Consider the following 20,367-nt stretch of genomic DNA (forward strand, 5'->3'; position numbering starts at 1 on the left):
TGCCTCGTTCCCCTTTCCTCCAAGCTCTTCCCTCGCTGCGTCCTGAGAGCGTGATGGGGATTTTCTGTGTGGAGTCCCCGTACCAAAGCATCGCCTGACACGTGGAAGAGATGGCTGGAGCACAAGCTCAGCGGAGACCTTCTGCCCTGGTCCACACTCTTCACAGAAGGAAACTTTGGAGTTTGGCAGCCAACCTCCACCAAAACCTTTGCAAATCATATCACGTACAAACTGCAACTTTACAGTGTTTTATACTGTGATCCGTTATAATTTTAAGTGATAATGTATGAGATGGCAAAAGGCACATCTGTGGTATCAGAGCAGTGATGCTTCAAAGGGTCTGTCTCGAAGTGTGAAGGCTCTTGAGCTTCTCAAATATGTCTGCGAGAAATGTAACACGGGAAAAACCCAACATGTTTCTCCCTACCGTTATTCACAAACTAACTTTTGCACTAAGCTTAGTACTTCTAGCTGATACATTCTTACACTCGCAAAATAAAATGCAGCCTGAGGCAGACATCCAGCATGGAAAATTTCAGCCCTAGCTGCTAATGTGTGGTAAAGTTATAAGCAATAGAAAATGAGGTCTTAAAATGAGAAGTGTCAGGCAACCTTAACTATATGTAGTCCTACAAGATCAACAGACGATAATCTGGTTTTTGACAGGTTTCATCCAACTTGCAGATTCATTTTGACATATACTATACAAAGAGGGGAAAAAAAGTCCCTGGAGTAGGACTCTCAGGGTTATAGATACCACCTTGTAAGCAGTGAAAGCAATGATCAACCATGCAGTCTTTTTGCCTTCTGCCAAACCTTTAAAACTGTACTGCAGAAAGTCCATAAAAAAATCATAATATAAAATCAAGGCACTGATGCACTGAAACTGAGACCTGTTGACTCTGTGCCAGTTCTTATCTCATTCTCATAAATCTAAATGTAGGTTGCAGGTAAATGTTGAATTATAAAAATATTGCAGAAATTGTAACATAAGGCTTGCATTACTTGCATAAACAAAAGCCTAGGCTAGCATGCTATTCAGATATGCATATCCAACACAATTTTAGTCATAAATGCTGACTTTCCAGTAAACACTGCAGACTGCTGTCTTGTTCCAGGTCTCCCCCTCCCGTAGGTTGTTCCCCCCCCATTTATGAGCTAAAAATCTGTCCAGGGTATTTCTCCAGAGTGGAACTATGAACTTTGCTTATTTGGAGCATCAAGAAGTGATTTTAAGCACAAGCTAGGTGAAGGGGGTTGGGGGCACACGGTTACCTTTAAGATAACATTTCTGGGAGGCCTCGCCTATCGGTAGAGGGGCTGGGGAATCCTACGTGCCCAAACATGGCTATTGGCCTGGAATGTTGTTTGGGGATTATATAGCAAGCTGCATCCCAGCAGGCTTGTTTGCAGGCTGCCTGCAGCTGGGCTTTGCTTTTTTTTGGTTGTGTTTTTTTTTTGTTTGTTTGGGTTTTTTTCCAGATTGCATGCAAAACCTGTGTGAATGGTAATCATCCGTTCCCCAGATCAGACTCTGGCAGTGTCTACGTGACTTTTAAAGTGTCTTTCAGTAGAGCCCTGCTGACAGCTCAACAATTACATAAAATGCTGCCTTCCTAAATATCACTTCGCAGCAACGTCGGTGCGTGAGGAACTAGGAGAATCCAGTTACTTTCCTGCTGGGATATAATTTGTCATTTTTCAGAACCATTCCACCTGGCTTACACAGTCTGGGATAAAAATGTTTGCTTAGTCAGGTCTTTTTACCTGGACAGGATAACTTGGTGCTATATGTTTGTGGCAAAGACTGCAAAGACTTGTGTACGTGTGTAACACTGTTTATTTTGAGTAGTCCTGTTGTCTCGTGGAAAATAAACTTTAGATGTGAATAACTCTTTCCATTATCAGCAATAAAATGTGAAATTTCAAGCAATACAATCTCCATCTTTTATGGTAGCTCAGTTAGTCATAATTCATTCCTGGGAGGATTTCACTGGTATGTAGCCTAAATTTTTTTTTTTCCTTACTTAATCTTATTCTCTTCATCAGGTCAAAATCTTTGTGTACTCTTTATTCTTAAAACTAGGCACATGTTTAAGTGCCCAAGGCAAAAGGGCTTAAGGCACGTGACTGGAGACTTGAACTAGGCTGTTATCATTTCCCGTCTCTAATTATCAGAGAAGTTACAGGCGGGTAAAGGGCTACTTTAAATTTTCTTGGTAAATCACTCCCTCCGGCTTCTAATCATTTCCGTTCCACTTCTCTGGACTTCCTCCAGTTTGTTTATATCTTCCAGTAATGAAGTGCCTGAACTGCATACAATATTCCAGGTGTGGCTGCAAAAGAAATGCATAAAGAGAGCACTGCCATGCCAACCTGCTCCGCTGTGTAATGCTCCTACAGAAAGAGCCAGAGGTGTTATTGGCGCTTCGTTCTCCTCTGCTGCATTGCTTCTTACATCCAGATTATCCTCTTATTCCTAGGTGTCTTTCGATGTTGATGCTTTCCAAATTTTGCTTTGTTATTTTGCTTTGTTGTTAACTCTTTATTTTTGGATTACTCCTTTGGTACATGCAGTAGCATTTTTCCAACTGCAGTTTTATTGCTTATTCCTGTCTTTGCTTCTAATTTCTCTGCACCCTTTTGTATTATTTTTCTATCCGCACTTATGCTGACAATTCCTCCTCCTTTCTTCCTACTTCCAATGAAAAGATCAAAATAAGCAGTAGTCCCTCTGATACTCCACAGGATATCTTCCCAGTGTGATAAACTGTCTGCATTTGGCAGTGGCTTATCCTCAGTACAAATTTGCTGTAGAAATTCTTAATGGCAGAATTGGTACAGGGTCTTCTCATCAAGTATATCTTGCCAAATAATAACAATGAAGTAGATTCTAGATTTCTTGCTTACTGTATAAACAGTTTTTTCAGGTGAGGAATAGCAGGAGAGAGAAGTTAGTGGATGAGAAATGTAGTGGATCAAATGAACTGGGCGTTGTGCATCAGTGAATAAATAAAACACATTTCCTGCGTGAGTGCATCTCCAACAGTATTTCCGTATCTGTGTACTTCACCCTTTAAAGTAAGTATTCCTGATCTGCTGGATGGCTCAACATCTTCAGGGACCATTACCTTGGAAATACGAGGGGTAAGGATGCTCCTAGAGGCAGGAGGAGTATGCTGTGCCCAGGAGGGAACTGCCGACCAGCGCTATTTTTTTCTGCAAAGAAATAGTGGATTTTTTACACTTACGGCCCGATTTCCCCTTTTACTTGGTGTAGACATCTAAATTTGGGTAAAATAGAGGTAAAGCACTGTCATTCCTATCCTGCAGAGTCTTCTGCTTGCTTTGTACAGGTATAAATGGCTTTGTACTCTTGGACTAGTTTCAGCTTTGCCTTGCCAAAAACACTACTGCAGGAGAAAGTGTGGACCTTCAAGCAGTCCAAGAAAGCCCGTGGGGACGATGGTGTGCCTCTTTCAGAGGCCGGAGAAGCTTTGTGGAGGTGTCATCTGGTCATATGCTCTCCCCACCGTGACCTACGCGCTCCGCTTTCCAGCTTTTCTTTGTCCTCCTGAAACTCATGCCTTCTGTGCTTCTACAATATTTTGAGTTTTATTCTCTTACCATTTTTTGCAGAGTTATGTAGCTGATGGGTAAACTCAAGAGCAGGGCATAGGTGCCGTCTGGAAAAAACGGAGTTTCCCCGGTTGCATCAGTACTAGTGTGGAGAGGTCTTCTGTACCAGCTTCTTCAGGCTTAGAGGGGCTGTAATGGCAGGGCAAGTCAGGCTCCAGTTATCTTGTCGTAGCATCTATTCCCTTTCAAAAATCAGTTCACTTCCGCACTTCGTCTTGTGTTACAACTACTTTAACTTTAGTCTTCTGGTTAACTAAAAGTCAGTCTGTCTCTTTGGAAAAACCCCGAAACCCAACAACGACCGATCTTTCCACATAACTTCTTAATTATTTCTGCATGTGAGTTTTGGCTGTGCTCCAACGTTGAAATCATTATGCTGCTTCAGAGTGTAAATAAGTGGGACTGGATTAATAAATTGTATGAAACATGGTGCCACACTTCATTATAATCCACTTATCAAAGTGGAAAAACCTTTTAGTACATAAAGTGCATCTGCTTTTAATTTTCATTTTGATCTTTTCTTTGTGTGTTTTCAGACACGAGTGTACCTTTTTAGGGAGGCTTTTAATGCTGGTGTCTGGCAGTTTCAAAGTTACTTCTGAAGATGGCAAAACAGAGCTAGGAAATTTGGGATGTATTAGGAAAAGCATAGGACTGGGTTATCCTCTCATAGTTATAAATTGGGGTGCACTACATCACACTGAAATCTGGCATAAGTAGAAGGCAGATCAGGTTTTTAATGTTAGTCACCTTTTTAAAATTTCCGTTTTCTTAATTCAAATTTTATCACTTCTACTTACAAAACATGTTTCAGACAAGTAGAATTTTGCCTTTAGTCACTATCATTTTTCAAAGATAAAACAATCGCTTTTGATGCCAGTAATGAAACCCACCATTTATGGAATACAAAAATACATTGTCAGTGATGCGAAACTGAGGTTAAGCTGATAACGATGGCTTTACACTAAATGACCACCATCCTCAATCACCCATTTGCTTCACTGACCTCTCTTGCAAGCTTTAGATCTGATAGCAGTTGCTGAAGAGATTGGGCTTTGGCAATGACTAACGTCTCTCACTTTAACGAGAAAATTGCTGTATTTTATGAAGTTTAACCCAAAGGATTTTCGTGCCGTTCATACGCTTCTTATAAGCAACGACATTTCAGTTCACGTGAGTTTGTATTAAATAGCTACTTGCAGGAAACTAAAATTAATTCAATCTGCTTAGTACTACTGGAATTTTAATTATGAAAATTGAATTAGAACTGTAAAAAATCTGTGTTCAAACATGCCCCTTGTGAAGTTAAATGTGAATAGACTGAGGAGTTTTTTATTTTGTTTTTCTTAAACGTATTGAATGCAAGGGGTGAGGATACATACCATGAAGGAGCAGCTACCCTAATCCAGGGGTGAATTCTGGATATAAACTGTATAGTAATTGGCCTTTAGTTTTCACTGGGCAAAACAAATTTTGAAATAGCAATTATGTCAGTTAGGCAGAATGATCTTTGAAAGCAGAATGGAATAATTCAATTTATGCCTTGGTGATGTTGTATTTATGCATCGACATGACTTTTTTTCTGTTGTCCTATGTCTCTTTTTTTCAGTTTTGTTTTCAGTGGCCACCATCATTTGGGCTGAAATTTGACATATTTGTTTTTACCTAAATATCCATTCCCTTATAATGAAGGGAAGGCCTGATCCCTTCAAAATCTCACTCTGGTATATGAATTATGTGTCTGAAAAATTTAGTATGCTTTAAAAGATGACTCTTTTTTTTTAACTCCCCGTGGTAACTTTATAGGTGTTGAAAATGTCAGATGCAGATGGAGTCATCTATGGCTTTAGTTGTTCAAGACCTAGGATGATTCCAGTGTGAAAGATCACCACTTGATTTATTTCTTTGGCAAAGCAAATTGCAATTCCTAGTGAAAAGGTGTGTTAATGAAGGCGTGGGTCCGGCGCCCAGTGCAACGGCTGTCACTGAAAGGCGGGCTTTGCTCTCGCTTTGAGGTCATCTTAGTGCCGGTGCCGCGGCTGGAGGCGTTGGATCCAGCCTGAAGGGGGCTACGAGGGTGTCACTTGCAAGATGATCTCCAATAAAATTTGGGATAATTAGACAAAGCTTCAATTCATCAGTGTTTTTGCTGTTATGTGATACTTTGCTCAGCCTCTTGAGGGTTGGACAAGTATGGAAAGGGTGAAGTAGCTGTTTTCAGGGGCACGGGAGGGTTGCCCTGTCCTATTCAGGGGTTTGTGAACAAGGACTGTGGACAGAGCTACCTGGCAAGCCTGACCTGAATTTGGGGGTGGAGAGGGCTGGGACCTGTGGCTCTGCAGCCTGGAAATTCTGCACCCGCTTCAGAGGGGTGCTGGGAAGGACCCGCTCATCCCTTTAGAGATGAAAATAGCAATTGTAATTGGTGTAATACCCTTTCTGCTACTTAACTTACACTTTTTGTTTTAGGTTGTTATAGTATTTTAACAGTAAACGTACTGTGAAATTTCATTATAATTGTCAAATCTTCTGCTATTGCCTCATCCTCTTTCTTCTGACTGTTTCTTCAGATTTACCTGGAATAACAGAGAGCTGAGGTTGAGGTTACTGATAAAAATAAATAAATGGAGAGAAAAATGAAGAAAATTAAATAGGCAGACGTACATATTTCAAAGGGTAAAACAGGCTCCTTTTTAAAAAGCCAGCAAACAAATGCAGAAAACTTTCAAGTTCACTTTGGTGAGCGTCTAATATTACTTTGGTCAACATTTCTGTGTTTGGGATCTCAAGAGATTCTGCTAAAAGGCTCTGTTGCGATGGTATTGCTTGCAGTCTTTAAAAGAAAATTATTACTGACCAGGGTTCCAGAGGAAAAGATTTGTCAACGTATGTGCTGACAATATTTTAAATTGTCGCTATTATTCATAATAATATTCATTATTATGAATTTAGCATATTTCCAGTCTGAGTTGTAGTAAACTGTACATGAAAAATGCAAGAGAAAAATATGCTTTGAAGATAATGTGTCATTCACACAGAATAAAATTTATGATCTGCTGAGCATGCTAAATGCAAGAACATAGCAGACTTGAACTTCCAAATGTTTGCAAAAACCAAAGGGTAGCTACTTTTTTTAAAAAAAAAAAAGTTAACGTTTTCACCGAGATCAAGAGTTGGGAAAAATTTTACTTTGTGAAACAAACTGCCTATTTTTCTAGTAGTATCTTATATAAATAGCATGCATCTCATTGAAGGAGTCAGCCAGGAATTGCAAATTATAAAATGGAGTTGCAAAACACAGAATTAACGCTGTATACCTTGATTTTTCTGTCTGTCCTATGAGAATAGAAGTTCTCTCTTAGTTTGCCTGTTCCATATGATTACCACAAAGACAGTTTGATACATGCCTGAATGTATCAGTAGGATAGTGGGGCAGACTAAGCAGTTTGAAATAGTGAATAGAGTGTAACAGGCTTCAGCCCCATATACACTTAAAAATATTAATAGTTTTATGGAGGTGAATATTTTCAGTGGAGTATTCACTGAAGGAGCATGGCTTAGGGAGCCATGCAGTCAGCTAGAAATCCTTACGTTACCAATTAGTGCTCCATATTCCAGAATACACCCCCACACAGCCTCTTAAACATTCCCTTAAATGAACTTGGTATTTCACACAAATCTTGTTTTACACTGTGTACTTCCTGAAATCCAGTTGTTACAGTGAGCTAATTGTACAGCAGGATACTACATCACGTATGTAAATGTAGCAGAGCAGTTGACCACTTTTATCAGCAAAAATGGAAGGGTATTTCAGTTGCAGTTTAAGATTTTTGCATGATGCTTATTTAAAAAGTCTTTCCAGTCCTTCTAGACCATTTCTTGTACAGTGAAATTTTCCACTAAAGTGGATTGAAATTTGTAGTATGTCAAGAATGCCTTATCAGATTTTTAGCATGGGAAAGGAGAAGTAGGCATCATGCATGCAACATGATCTCTTATAAATCTATCATATGTACTTGTACTACTCTGCAGATAACAGCATCTAAACACTTCAGAATTAGTCTTCAGTTAAAATTTAAACCAAAATGAAAATTTGGAAACTTGCTGTGAAAGAAAATGCTGTAAAATATTAGATGTGTGATTTTTGTCAAAACAACATCATCTAAAGCTCTAATTCTCACTCTTTGTATTACTGTATCTATTACAATCTAAAATCAAAAGCAATTGAACTGAAAACTAATTTCAAAACAGAAACAAAATTATTGAGCTTGATTACCAGATTATTTTGGTGTTTGTAGATATTTTTCCTTGCTTTTTCTCCTAAACAGATTTCCAATGCTGTGTGATTTCACTGAAGCGGAAATGCTTTGCAAAGATCAGATACTTTTCCTATTCCTTTTCTGTGCTATCTAGTATCATTCAGCATTTCTTTGACCACATGAAAAGGGAATTACCACATAGTCGGTCATGTGGCCATGTTTAGACTTCCAGCACGCTGAACTAAAAGCTTCCTTAGCTCCTCTGGATTTCAGGAGGCCCCAGCTGTCCTCCATGACCGACTGTTGATGTGGCTGGTTGGTATGAGCACTGCTTCTGTTGTGGGGATGACAGTGGGAGCCCAGGAGATGGTTTCAGTACTGGTTTGGGGCATATCTTGTCTTGGTGGCTCAGTCACTCTGGATAACGGGACAGCTGGAGCACCAGGCACAGGCTTGTAGAGGCTTTCAAAATTCTGCAGCGTGTTTTATGCATGGCAGAAGAAAATGTGCACATGTACCTCAAATATGAGATGTTCTGTATATTTTCTTGCTTACTTGTCTCACTGTTGTTAACAGGTTTCATCCCTGCTGGATGGTTTCTCCTGCAGAAAAAAGTAGCCTCTTTTGGGCTACATCCCGTGCTCCCTTGCCAAATTTCCTCTCTCTCCTTGGTTCCTCTCATCGGTGCCCTTTCAGTCTGCTTAAAATAGTGAGTGAGAACCATTTTTATAACATCTCATCTCCTTTGCCAGGATCACCAGACCGTACCGATTGTTTCTGTTAACCTGGTCTCAGCCCAGTGTGAAAGCAAATTTCCTGGGAAGGTGAAGGGTCAGGAGACAGTCTCCATGTCAAAATTGGCAGAGCATTGGAGTCTGTGCTCTTAGATGTGCATAGGGAGTGCATAGCAGTATGGCAATTTGAAAACTTTCACATATAAAGCACCAGGGGACACAGCCCTCCCTGCTCCACTTCCAGAAAAAAGGGGAACTGGCTTTTTTTCTGTTGTCATCGTTGGAGGAAGCGCTGGTAGTTCATTTGTGCTTTCAATCTTTGGCTTTCTGGAGGAAACAAGTGCAGTAGTTAATGCGCAGAGCATTTAAGTCGTTGTTCATGACATAAGTTCACCACCTAAGGACAACCTGCAGCTCTCTCTCTGGGATACCGAGTAAGACTCGGTAACGTAGTTCAGATTAGGCAGAGAAAGAAGGTCGGGTGATCACAGGCCCACACGCTGGATTTGAGAATGTTTTTGTCAACATATAACGTTATAATTAAATAGCAGTTAAACACAAGGTTTAAAGAACATAGAAAATTTAGAAACATACTGTGTTGCAGAAGTTCGTAGACTATCCTCGCTATCTAAGCACCAACTGATGCGCCTGTGCTTTTAAAAAAGCCCTAGCTGGGTTTTGTAGACCCTGCAGAAAATGATGCTGTTGAGACTATGTTTTTATCCATGTCCCAGGTAGTTTTAATATACTTTGCTTGGGTATATGAAATAAGCTGTAGCCATACCTTTGACTGCAGTGTAAATGTGCCCTATGAAATCACCAGTTACTGACTGAATGGAGGAAATAACACATTTAGAAGGTAAATGAGAAGTCTGAAGAGTGAGTTGTGGAACAGAAGGGGGGTAAAAGACTGAAGATGAAAGGGGAAGGTTAGAAAATACATTTTATTGAAGGAAAGAAAAAGGAGGGGGGAGTAGAAAGTAAGGAGAATTACAAAAACATCATAAAAATGGTAGATAAATTAATCCAGTAGTATAAAAGGGTAAAGAAACTGAAAGATGTCTTGGGATCTAGAAGTAGCAGAAGGTAATTGAGAATGAGAAGCAAGCAGGCAATATCCCAGATGTGGTGAATGTTTTGCCAAAATGAAAACAAATTTTAATTAAGTCTCTAATTTATCATAAAGGAGGGAAAGCTCTAAATTCTTGCTTCAGAGAAGGATTTAGACTATACCTATGCTGTAAGCACACTCTGTAATAATGATAACAATAGATTGATATTGTCATCTTGAGCGACTGGCAGATACAGCCTTTGTCTGCAGCTGAAAAGCATATTGTCTGGGGATGATACGGTCAGATGAGTAAAGCTGTGGAGTAATAAGGGAGATAGACCCTGAAGTCAGACTGAATTTTGGGAAACCCTGAGATTCGATACCTAAAAAACAAACCCTGAGCATTCGCTATATAAAATGAAGGGGCAATATTCATATCTAAGTTCCGTACCTTGTTTGTGGCATTCATAAGCTTATTCTGCATTACACATAAATCTCAGCGTGAGGAATCAAGTTTATTAGTTTACTGTGGTCAGACTGGACTGGTTTAAACACAGCTGAGGAAGTTAATTATCACGTCTCAGGTGGGTCTAGCAATAAGTAACTAGTTATGGACAGAGGGACTCGAGGGACTCGCCGTGGTTGCAGCCTTTGGAGCTGCTGCGGGGGGACGGGTCCTGCCGTTGCATGCGGATGGCCGGCTGGGAGGGACTGCCCTAATCTGTTTCCCAGGTTGTTCAAACCAGTTCAAGAGCAGTAAAACAAGGTTATGTAATTGACATGTGATGTAGCCTAAAATAGTGACTGCAAACATAGGCTGCTGTTGCTGGGCAGTTGTCAACTGCTAAAAAAAAAAAAAAAAAAAAGCCCTCAACTGTGTAACAAATGGACCTTTTAAATGAAAATGCAGTTCTGATTTCCATTGAATAGCAGGCATTTCCCTCTTTTTTTTTTAACTGCAAGAAATAGAGGCTCTGTGAAAAATGAAATTTGGAAAGAGATTCATCATTGTACTTATTGTGCTGATTTATTTGAGAGTACCTACCTACTGCAGATGGTGAAATAAAAACCTCAGGTATATGCAGTTTGTTTCTTGATAGTGTGATACAACTTCTGTCAAACAGAAAATCCTTTTCTGTATGTGGAAAATCATTGTGACAAGTCTTCGCAGTAATTTTATTTATATACTGGTCATTAAAAGGTGGAAATAGTTTATTTTTATTAATTAAAAGAGCTTGTATGGATTACAGAGATAACATCCGTTTCACAAAATCTGTGAAGGTTTCAGAGCTGGATGAAAGGAACATATCACATAGCTCAGTGAGCACAAACGAGAGGTTAGGATGTGCAGATTATGTGATTTCTTGCTGTAGGAGGCAAAGCCCTTCATTAGGGCTATACCAGAAAGCAGAAAAACCTGGTGTTAAGTTCTGTTTGCTGACCAGATATTCTTGAGGTGAGAGGCCTCCCTTAGAAAATCCTGATGATTTTCTGCAGCGTTTTTTCTTTGTCTTTCCTTCAGCAGGGAAGGTCTGTAGCCTAGGTCAGAAGGGTTGCAGGGGCTGGGCTCATGCAATCTGACGGACTGGTGGGTAAAAGGAAGGGCAGAGTTGAGCGGTAAATAACACTTACGGAATTGAGGGAAACAGTGTAGAATTACAGCCATTCAACCCAGATTATTTTCTCCCCCTCATTCACTAGTGTTGTCAGGAGTAGCTTCAGTAAAATGGGTAGTTACGCTGGTAAATACTGACAGGAGCAGCAGGAGGATCTTTAGAGGAGTTCACTGCACTAGGGATGCCCAGTTTAACACGTATACACGCCTGCTCAAGCAGGTGCCAATAGGTACTCCAAGCTGTAAGGCCTTTACACGTACCATTGTTATCATGGAGATAATCTTCCCACTTGAGAAATATGGAGAAGTCTAAGCCCTTATTCCAGCCCAGAAGCTGCAAAAGGGATCCTAGCTCCAATGTGCAGATCTGCAAGGCAGGGCTGGAGGTGGCTTCCAGCTCGCCTCTCCTCAAACCCTGGAAGAAGGCTTGGCTGTTCTGGCAGCCTGCAGGGAGAAGACAACTTTGCCTGCAATTTTATGAGTCAAAGTATTAATTCTCATTGTGGAGGAAGAAGGAAAGTTTGGGCATTTTACATGCATTTTGATGTGCTTCAGTGAGATGCTATTTTAAAAGTTGAGGTTTTTTCAGACTTCTGCTTTGTTTGGTCCTTAGCTGCCACTCCTGTTTTCTCACTTTCCCGTCCTTTTGCAAGGCTTCCTCAATCACGTCTTTGTCTTGGGACCCAAAGCATGCTCCAGTTTCAGATGTCGTACTCGGAGTGGCTTTTGTACTTTTCCCTTACCTTTCCCAGGGGATGTTGCAGTGGGCGTGCAGCTCTAATAAAGTTAAAAAGAGAGTTGGCTGCCCAGGTAGAAGTGGGAAAGAACGCATGGAAGGCAGCGGTGCCGCAGGAGAGGAGCTGGGCATTAGTGGCACACAAGTGAGCGTGAGTCAACAACCTAATGCCATTGCCAAAAGCCAAATCTGGTCCAGGATTGCATTAGCAGGGCTGTTGTGTGCAAGATGCAGGAAGTAACCATTTTATTTGGCTTAGTGATGGTGAAACTCAGCAAGAAAAACGCACCCGGTTTTGGGCACACTGTTTTATGAAAGAAGCTGGAGGAGAATAAGAGGAATGACAGCAGATTTAGGAAACATGACCTATGAGGAAAGATTGAGAGAACTGGATTTGTTTAGTCTAGCAAAGAGATGGAGAACATAAATCTTTCGATAGGCGTGAGATTGTTGTAAGAAGGTGGCAATCTATTACTCTGTATGTCTTAGGGGGAGTGCTAATATCTCTTTCAGTTGCAAAATATTCCCATTTGGGTTAAATGCAAAGGGATAAAACACAGCTTCAAGGCTAGCTAATCACTAGCCTGATCGCGTGGCTTGTAGGGAACTTGCAGAATACCTTTCCTCAGAAGGTTTTAAGACAAATTTAGAGAAAGGAAAAAAAAACCCTGCCTGAACTGTTAAGCTAGTCTTATCATGCTTCCATGAGTGGGCTTGAATTAAACAGTCTTTGGATCCTCTTCCAGCACTACGCCTTTTTTTTTTCCTTACAAAATTTAACATTTTATCATAGTAGTTGCTATTTTAACAAGAGAGCAGAAATGTAGAAGACTCATTAATGATTTGCAGTTCCTGACTTAGACTTCAAAAAACTGGGGGAAAAAAATAATTTTTAGGAGGAAGATAAAACATGTGGAATATTTCAGAAATTTCTGTAATTTTCTAATTTTGCCTTAGACAGTAACAGAAATATTGCTGACAAGAAATATCTATACCCCATTCCTATTGCAGCCTTACATGTCTGGAAGTATTGCAGCCCCATGAAGAGTGCAGCAGCGCTCTGCACACGTACATGAGCTCATCTTAGCGAGTCAGTTTTTGGGACCAGTGGCTCAATCATTGTGCTGGAGTTTTAAAATGGGGAAAGGCACAACTTGTGCTGCAGCCTCATTTTGGCAGTAATTCATAGGCCAAATAAGAACAGCTTTTTTCCTCCCCTCCTTTACTGCTGAATTTTGCTTGTCCGAGAAAATGTAAGGGGGAAAACTGAATTTCATGAATACTTCCTTTTTGTTTTCTTTTGTAAGCTTATCAAAGCAGGGAATTAAAGAGTCTTTGTAGGTGAGAGAGTTGGAAACATTAAAATATTTTTGTACGTACATTTGGATGTGTCATTCTGGGGTATGTAGTGACACAATAACCTGGAGAGTGCAAACTCAAATATGCCTCTAGCTCTACTGTGAATACGACAGATCTCTATTTTTTCTTAGTGTGTAACTGTGTGGTACCTATTAATTATTTATTTTGAACAGGAAATTTTCCTGGCATCTTTTGTAAGTCCGTATTTTAGATGGAACAGGAATTAGCTCGTATAAGTGCACTTAATGGTGGCATATGTAAAAATTACTTTCATCTTAATGCATTTGGCACATGGGAGATGAGAATTCGATATCTACTCTGTCACTTTCCAGCCCGCTTGTGGGTGATTAAACTGGATAAAAAGAACAACTGGATTAAGCTAAACACAAATTATACAAGCAGATCGATCCATGTCTAGAAAGAGTTAGAGATCTAGCGCCACAAAAACATCAACCTCTTTGCAGGATGGTCTCCATCACCTCACTGAGAACCTGAAGAGCCCTGGAGGTCTTCAGAGAGCTGTGTCAATTTCAGATGTGTAGGTTTTTGTTTCAGTTGAGGGGCATAAGTGAGGCTCATGCTACACAAATGGAAGATACTGATTCATTATGAGTGTCTTTGCTTTACTAACTTATTTTACAAAATTGGTTTTATTTGAAACGTACCATATTTGACTGCATGGAAATCTGCAGCCGTTGTTTTCATTATAGGTGACAAACTTTTAAACTGAAAAACTGTTCATTATTATTTCATAGCTGTACTCTACATAGAGGGTTTGCCTGAATGCTGATCTGTTCTGTTTTTTAAGGGTTTTCAAGTTACTTCCATTAATGTAAGCTTTAAGATGATTGTGGTTATTTAATTATTTTATTTTTTTTTAGAAATTAAAAAAATTGACTAGAAGGCATTTGCTTTTTGGAAACACTTTTGCCTTGCTTACTAGAAAAACTACTTACAGATTTTGTACCATACATTTGTATTCAGATATGCATGATTCAAAAATTGATGAACCTTTGCTAAGTTATGTTTTCTGAAATTATTTGGTCTAGAGTAGATAGGCCAGAAAGTAATAACTGCAGGCTACCTAAACCATTTGAAGGGTGACTTACAGAAGTATTCTGCTATTGTGGGAATATTTCTTATGAAGTCATAGTGTGACAGTGATTGAATCAAATAAATATTTCCACAATACTTAAGAATGTGACTCAAGTAATTATCCTGGAGTACATAAATGTTAACCTCTTTTTATTAAACCCATTAGCTTTTGAAAGCAGTAGTGAAAAATGTTGATTTAACAGGTGTACCATTTTGTAGGGCAAACTGCCTTCAGGGTAATTCTGCAATGGGGTTCGTTTTGCAGCATTAGAGTTGACTTATCATATTAATAGCCTGCACTGCCTGTGGAAGCCTAAAAATGGTATTGCAGTGCTCTGTGATGTACAAAGGACATTGTATGAGCACTGAGCAATCGTACTTGCATTCCTAGCAGAAAATAACCATTTTTCCCTTTTCCCCACAAAAGATAGTATACCAGTATTTGTAAGGGCATATAAACCATCTTTATACTGTATATCGTTACTTTAAATACCTTTGTTTTCTACTTTACTTCCATGCTGTCTACGTGATATTTCTTTAGGAGATGTGCTCAAGTCAGTACAGAGCAAAAATGTAAATAGGGATTAAGTTGACTTTTCTCTTGTGTATCTGGTTTTGTATAGATCACATCATAAAATAAACATTGTGTGATAAGCAGGTTTTCATTTTGTGATTAGCTGAGAATTTTATCTTTTTATTGTTTAGCAGGCCTACTTAAAGACCAGCTGATAGATACTGGTGCCGTGACTATATTGTACAACTTGATTTTATGCCTGACGTAACTTCATGAGCTCCTACTTAAAGCAGCTGATAGATACTGGTGCCGTGACTATATTGTACAACTTGATTTTATGCCTGACGTAACTTCATGAGCTCATATTAATGAATTATTTTGCCTGAGTTTTATTGGTTTTTATCTGTGTCGCAGTGCTAGGTGAGGTACCTTAATAAAAACTCTTATTTGCCTATCTGCTTGTTGTTTAAACATCTAAAGCATTATCTAAATGGTGATACCTTTGTGATATTACAGTAACACTTCGCTTACGCAAATAAGATTGGTTTCTCTTTGTGTGAGATGCTCAGTGAAGAGATGCAAGAAACAGCCCAAACTTCAGTTCACTGTCTAAATAGATAACATTGGGTAAGGGTGAAGGGAAGTCAGATGCAGAGATAGAAAATGACTTATCTGAAGTTTTAAGGCAAATTCCTGAAAGAGCCCAAAACAGAAGCCAGGTCTCCTGTGTCCCATGAATATTCTCTTTGTCTTTCCCCAAGGAAGCATGTGTGTATTATGGAAAATATCTTGGCAAACATGTTTTATACCTCTTGTCCTACAGCAGCTCTGTCCCCTTATCGAGCCTACATCTTTGCTTCCGCTCCCCGCACGCGTCGGCCTCCTGCGCGTCTCAGTGCAGCTCTGCTTCTGAGCCCTGCCCGGGCTTCCCCTCCCCACCCACGGCTGGTGCTCGCTTTGGTCATTGGCGTCAACTTTAACGTTATTTGTACAACTCTTGGGTTTCTGCACATCTTGCCTGCTTCATTCATGACCTGCTTAGGAGTCTCTTTTTAGTTGCTGGTTGGTGTTATTGCATTTGCAATCCAAATTTTTTTTTTTTTCCTCTACCTTGCATTTCAGACATCTTTGTTACAAACTTGTGTTTAGTTTATGGAGTAAACTGTTTCTTACCTTATGCCTAAAATGCTTGTCCCTGACACTCTGTAGTTCTTACAGCGCCTGCTACGTAAGCCTGCAACACGCTGTTGTATTTTACACAGGACTGTTTTCTTGAACTTCGCATGCTGGCAAATCCTGCAGCTTGCTTTACAGTCTGTTGTACTTCTGTGTGCTGTGTCCTCTCCTTTCATCCTTCCTCTGGAAACCCTCTGCATTGCTTTTTGTCGCATCTGCTGCAAACCATTTGTTCTGGCCGCCCCAGATCCCCGTGTGCCACCTCTGGATTGAGGCAGCTAAAATAATCATCTCCTCTCGCTTCTCCTGTCACGCTGCACCAACCCCTCGTGGCTTCCTTTATTCTTCCACATCAAATTCAAGCACCTTACTTTGAAAAGTCCACGTGGTAGTGCCCTCGTCTGATACACTGCATCCGTTTGCTCTACCTGTGTTCCTCCCATGAAGCAAAAAGCCTTTTGAGTCTCCAAGTTGTTAAATGCCAGCCTATTTCCCTGGTTGCCATATATTTCCCTTCTGCTAAATGTTGTCTGTTAAATACCTGCTGTCTCCTCAGGAGTGCTTCTGTGGGGCTTTACAGAACTGAAATAATACGGTTGTGATTTAATCCTGCCTTGGTAAACCCTTCAGAAACCTTCTGCTGTATAGAAGGTAACTGATAAAATCAGAAATCAAGCACTAAGTGAACTGGTTGAAGAGAGTGGAGTATATTGGGAAAGTTAACCTCTACTTTGCATTTCTGCTTTATATTGTGAACTTCTTTAGCATGAGAATTTTCCCCGTTTTTTTACCAAAGCTAAGAGTTGTCAGGCTGCTCTGTGATACGGCACATGTAAGAAGATTTGAAAAAGCTCAAACCAATTGTCTGTTTTTAGCAAAAAGAAAAATTCCAGTCCTGCTTAGAAAAAAGTAATGAGGTCTCTCTTGTGAGTGACACACCAAAACTCTTTCCCAAACCGAACAGAAGAGATGCTCATAGTGAGGCCCATGACAAGTCACCAAGATTATTGGGAAGTTTAAAGAATGGGATTGGGAATGTCTGCGTTAATAAGAAGCTCAAAATGACTGCAAAACAACAGAGAAGAACAAATTGGAAATATGTAAATACATCCTCTAATAATGTGTTTTGGTTTTGGTTCGTTCAGGACAGCACAATTACCTGTGTGCGGGAAGGAATGACTGCATAATTGATAAGATTCGGAGGAAGAACTGCCCAGCCTGTCGATTACAGAAATGTCTGCAAGCTGGAATGAATTTAGGAGGTAAGCAGAATATTAGTAGTTTGGTCTCTTAATTTGATAGGCAAAAACATTGGAAATGTGCAGCCTTTTTATAGTTCTGGCAGCTGCATAATCTCAAAAGTATAAGGTGGAATTATCCTGAAGAAGTGCTTAATAGCTAATAAACTCTATTGTCATTCTAAATCAGGTTTTGGAGATACGTATTTTATGGCTCAGAAAAAAGAAAAGTGGGTGTTTTATGATGACAGTAATTTTACTGGAATCTCATATAGCTAAAAGTGTTAAGGTTTCAAGTATTGCGTGCTTTTTTTTGGTAACGAGCATTCTCTTGAATACTGAAAAACATTTTACACCATCATGAAGGCAAATTCACACATAGTGAAACCTCTCAACTTTTCTTGTTGCTTATTCAACATTTAGATTGATTTATTTCTGTGACTGGATATGCAATAATTTTGATGATGTTACTCCGTTGTTCATATACCAACAACAAAAAGGCAACACCTTTTCTTAGTAATTATCAAAAGTATTTTGAAAACAGCATGATAGCAAAACTTATAATAGTTTTTTTCCATTGTTTTAATTCTTCAGTTGCAATGTCTACACAATTCTGGCTGTGCTTCAGTGGGCTTCTTGTTTCAAGTCATCACCTGAGCAGCTTGTATTACAAATCACTTTTTCCCACCACTCTTAGGTTTATTATGTTGTCTGTGAACAGGGCTTTGGATACTGCTGCAGGTCCTTTCCCTGATGCACAGAGTTACCCTTCCCTTAGAGCGATTTCACTGTTCCAGAAAATTATAACATGGTCACATTAATTCCTCCAAATCTTTTCCTGTCTTGCAATTTGCTTTTTATCCTCCTGGACCTGTTCTCCTCGTAGCTTAGTTTAGTTCTACAGACAGATTTAGCTGCTTGTCTTTCATAGGTTATATGCAAAATCCTGGTTCCTGCCTGCTGCCTGGTACCTTTTTCTACCTCCCAGACTTCTTTTTCTGTCTTGTCTCCTGGCAGAAATACTCAAGCAAGCCGCTCCTTACTTTTTTGGGGAGAGTAGCCCTGTTAAGACCTCTTTCAACCCCTTTTCCAATTTTGAGATGCTGCGTTGCCCCCTAGGCCCCTTGTTTCTGCTTCCCAAAGGAAAACGGGGCCAGATTGCGGCATGCTGGGGGCTGACAGCTTTCCCTTGATTTTGATCTGCGCTATTGAATCTAGCAAGGGACGCAGAACGGCACCTTTGTTTGATGAAACGGCAGTTCCATGGTAGTAGCTCCTTCTTCCCAAAAAAAGGTGCTGAAAATGTTTGTGGAGCAGGAAGCCCAGCTCCCTCGAGTGCTGGAAATTTTGCTGCAGCCCACCAGCAGCTGGTGCAGGACATCCTCCGTTGCCGCGTCCTGCGCAGCGCCAGCAGAGCTCCTGCAATCCTGTCTTCCTGAACAGGCGTGTGTGCTTCGCACTCTAGCAAAATACAGGGCTGCCATCTGACCTGATAACCTTTTGAAACAGCAACATGTGACACTTTGTCTGCAATGTCATGAGTTCATCACTGCTGTTTCCTGGTGTGTTTCAGAGGAGGCGTTCACACAGCAGCGTCTGCAAAAAAACAAGGGAGGGGGTAAACTTTACTTGAGGGGGTTGCTTTTTTTTTTAATATCGGCTGGAATGCTGTAAATGAGGAATTCCTTGAAAAATCATCCCTTGTGTTGGAGCTTGGTAGTCTGCTGGAAATTGTAATTAGTGATCTGCATTTAATGACCTAGAAGGCCGAGTCTGCCTCTACAGTGTGTGCGGTTGAGCTTTGTGGTTTGGCTGTTTTGGTGATTTTCTTCACGTAGAGAAACTAAGGTGAAATTCTTATTCCTGATTTGATCCCTTTATGCCACATAAAGGAGCTAAAATGGCATTAAAAGGTCCTTCCATCACTGCCGTGAATGAGATAGTGGGGGAACGGCTCTGGATGTCACTGCAATACGGTGCCTTCTGCATGGTCCAGGAGGGAAAGGCCAGGCTGGAGGCAGAGGGGAGGACCGCCGGAGAGGGGTAAAGTGCCTGCAGCCCAGAGAGAGTGTTGCTGTTTAGAGGGCCCCAAGGGCTGCCAAATTATGCTAATGGACCTTTCAGCCTCTGAGCCAGCCCAGGTCTGGCAGGAAATGTTGGTAGCTTAAGGCCATTTGCTGCTTAGGCCATCCATCTTCCCCGGTGGTGAGCTTTGCATTGGGCATCTACAGAGGAGCAACACAGCATCTCAGACTTAATTTTGGGAACTTCTGTGTGCAGGGGGTTTCTGATATGGTGGAGATCATCACGAAAAAGGAGGTGGAAATGGCAAGAAGAGATATTAATGTGCATTTGAAAACAGTAATTTTCTCTTCATATAAATTTCCAAGGTTTGGTATTAAATAACATTTTTTCATAATTAGCTTGAATAGACTGAGTATGTTCGTATTATTATGAAGATACATTGTAGCTTATAGTTTCATGCGGTCAGCCTAGTTTTGCCAAGAATATACGTTACTCCAATAAAAAAGGACTTTTACCTGTTTCTAATTTGGACTGACAGGTAAAATGTGCAAGTATTTTGTTAGGCAGTGTGATCAGTAAGGAACTGGAGGAAAATGAATTTATAAATGCAATTATAAATTGCATTTACTATTTGCAGCATAGTACTCTATAGCTGCGTCACACTGCACAGTGCTGTGCTCTTTGTGCAGTAGATCTAATTTAAGCTCTCACTCTCCAAATGGAAGCAAAGGTAAACACAAAAAAAACCCTGTATCGGTGATGCCTATGTGTTTGTTTCATGTGAAATGGAGTAAGATGATATGCAAAAGGGTCATAAGCATAGCTCAGGGCTGAAATGTGTGCAAGTTGCTGAAGCCATGGGCGTTTCTTTTCCACTTGTACATAACTATAATGTTTTATTCCTTCATTTAAAAAAAAAAAAAAAA

At 40.2% G+C, this 20,367-nt stretch overlaps 1 protein-coding gene across 1 annotated transcript in view; it reads left to right on the forward strand.

Moving 5' to 3' along the window:
* Positions 1-20,367, forward strand: part of NR3C2 (nuclear receptor subfamily 3 group C member 2) — a 212,913-nt gene that overhangs the window by 134,560 nt on the left and 57,986 nt on the right. Inside the window, exon 3 of the mRNA XM_019472337.1 lies at positions 17,324-17,440. Within this exon, the coding sequence (XP_019327882.1) occupies positions 17,324-17,440 (117 nt within the window). The remainder of the gene's footprint in view (positions 1-17,323; positions 17,441-20,367) is intronic.

The sequence above is a fragment of the Aptenodytes forsteri genome, unplaced genomic scaffold (genome assembly GCF_000699145.1).
Source record: "Aptenodytes forsteri isolate BGI_AS27 unplaced genomic scaffold, ASM69914v1 Scaffold227, whole genome shotgun sequence".
In the NCBI taxonomy this organism is placed as follows: Eukaryota; Metazoa; Chordata; class Aves; order Sphenisciformes; family Spheniscidae; genus Aptenodytes; species Aptenodytes forsteri.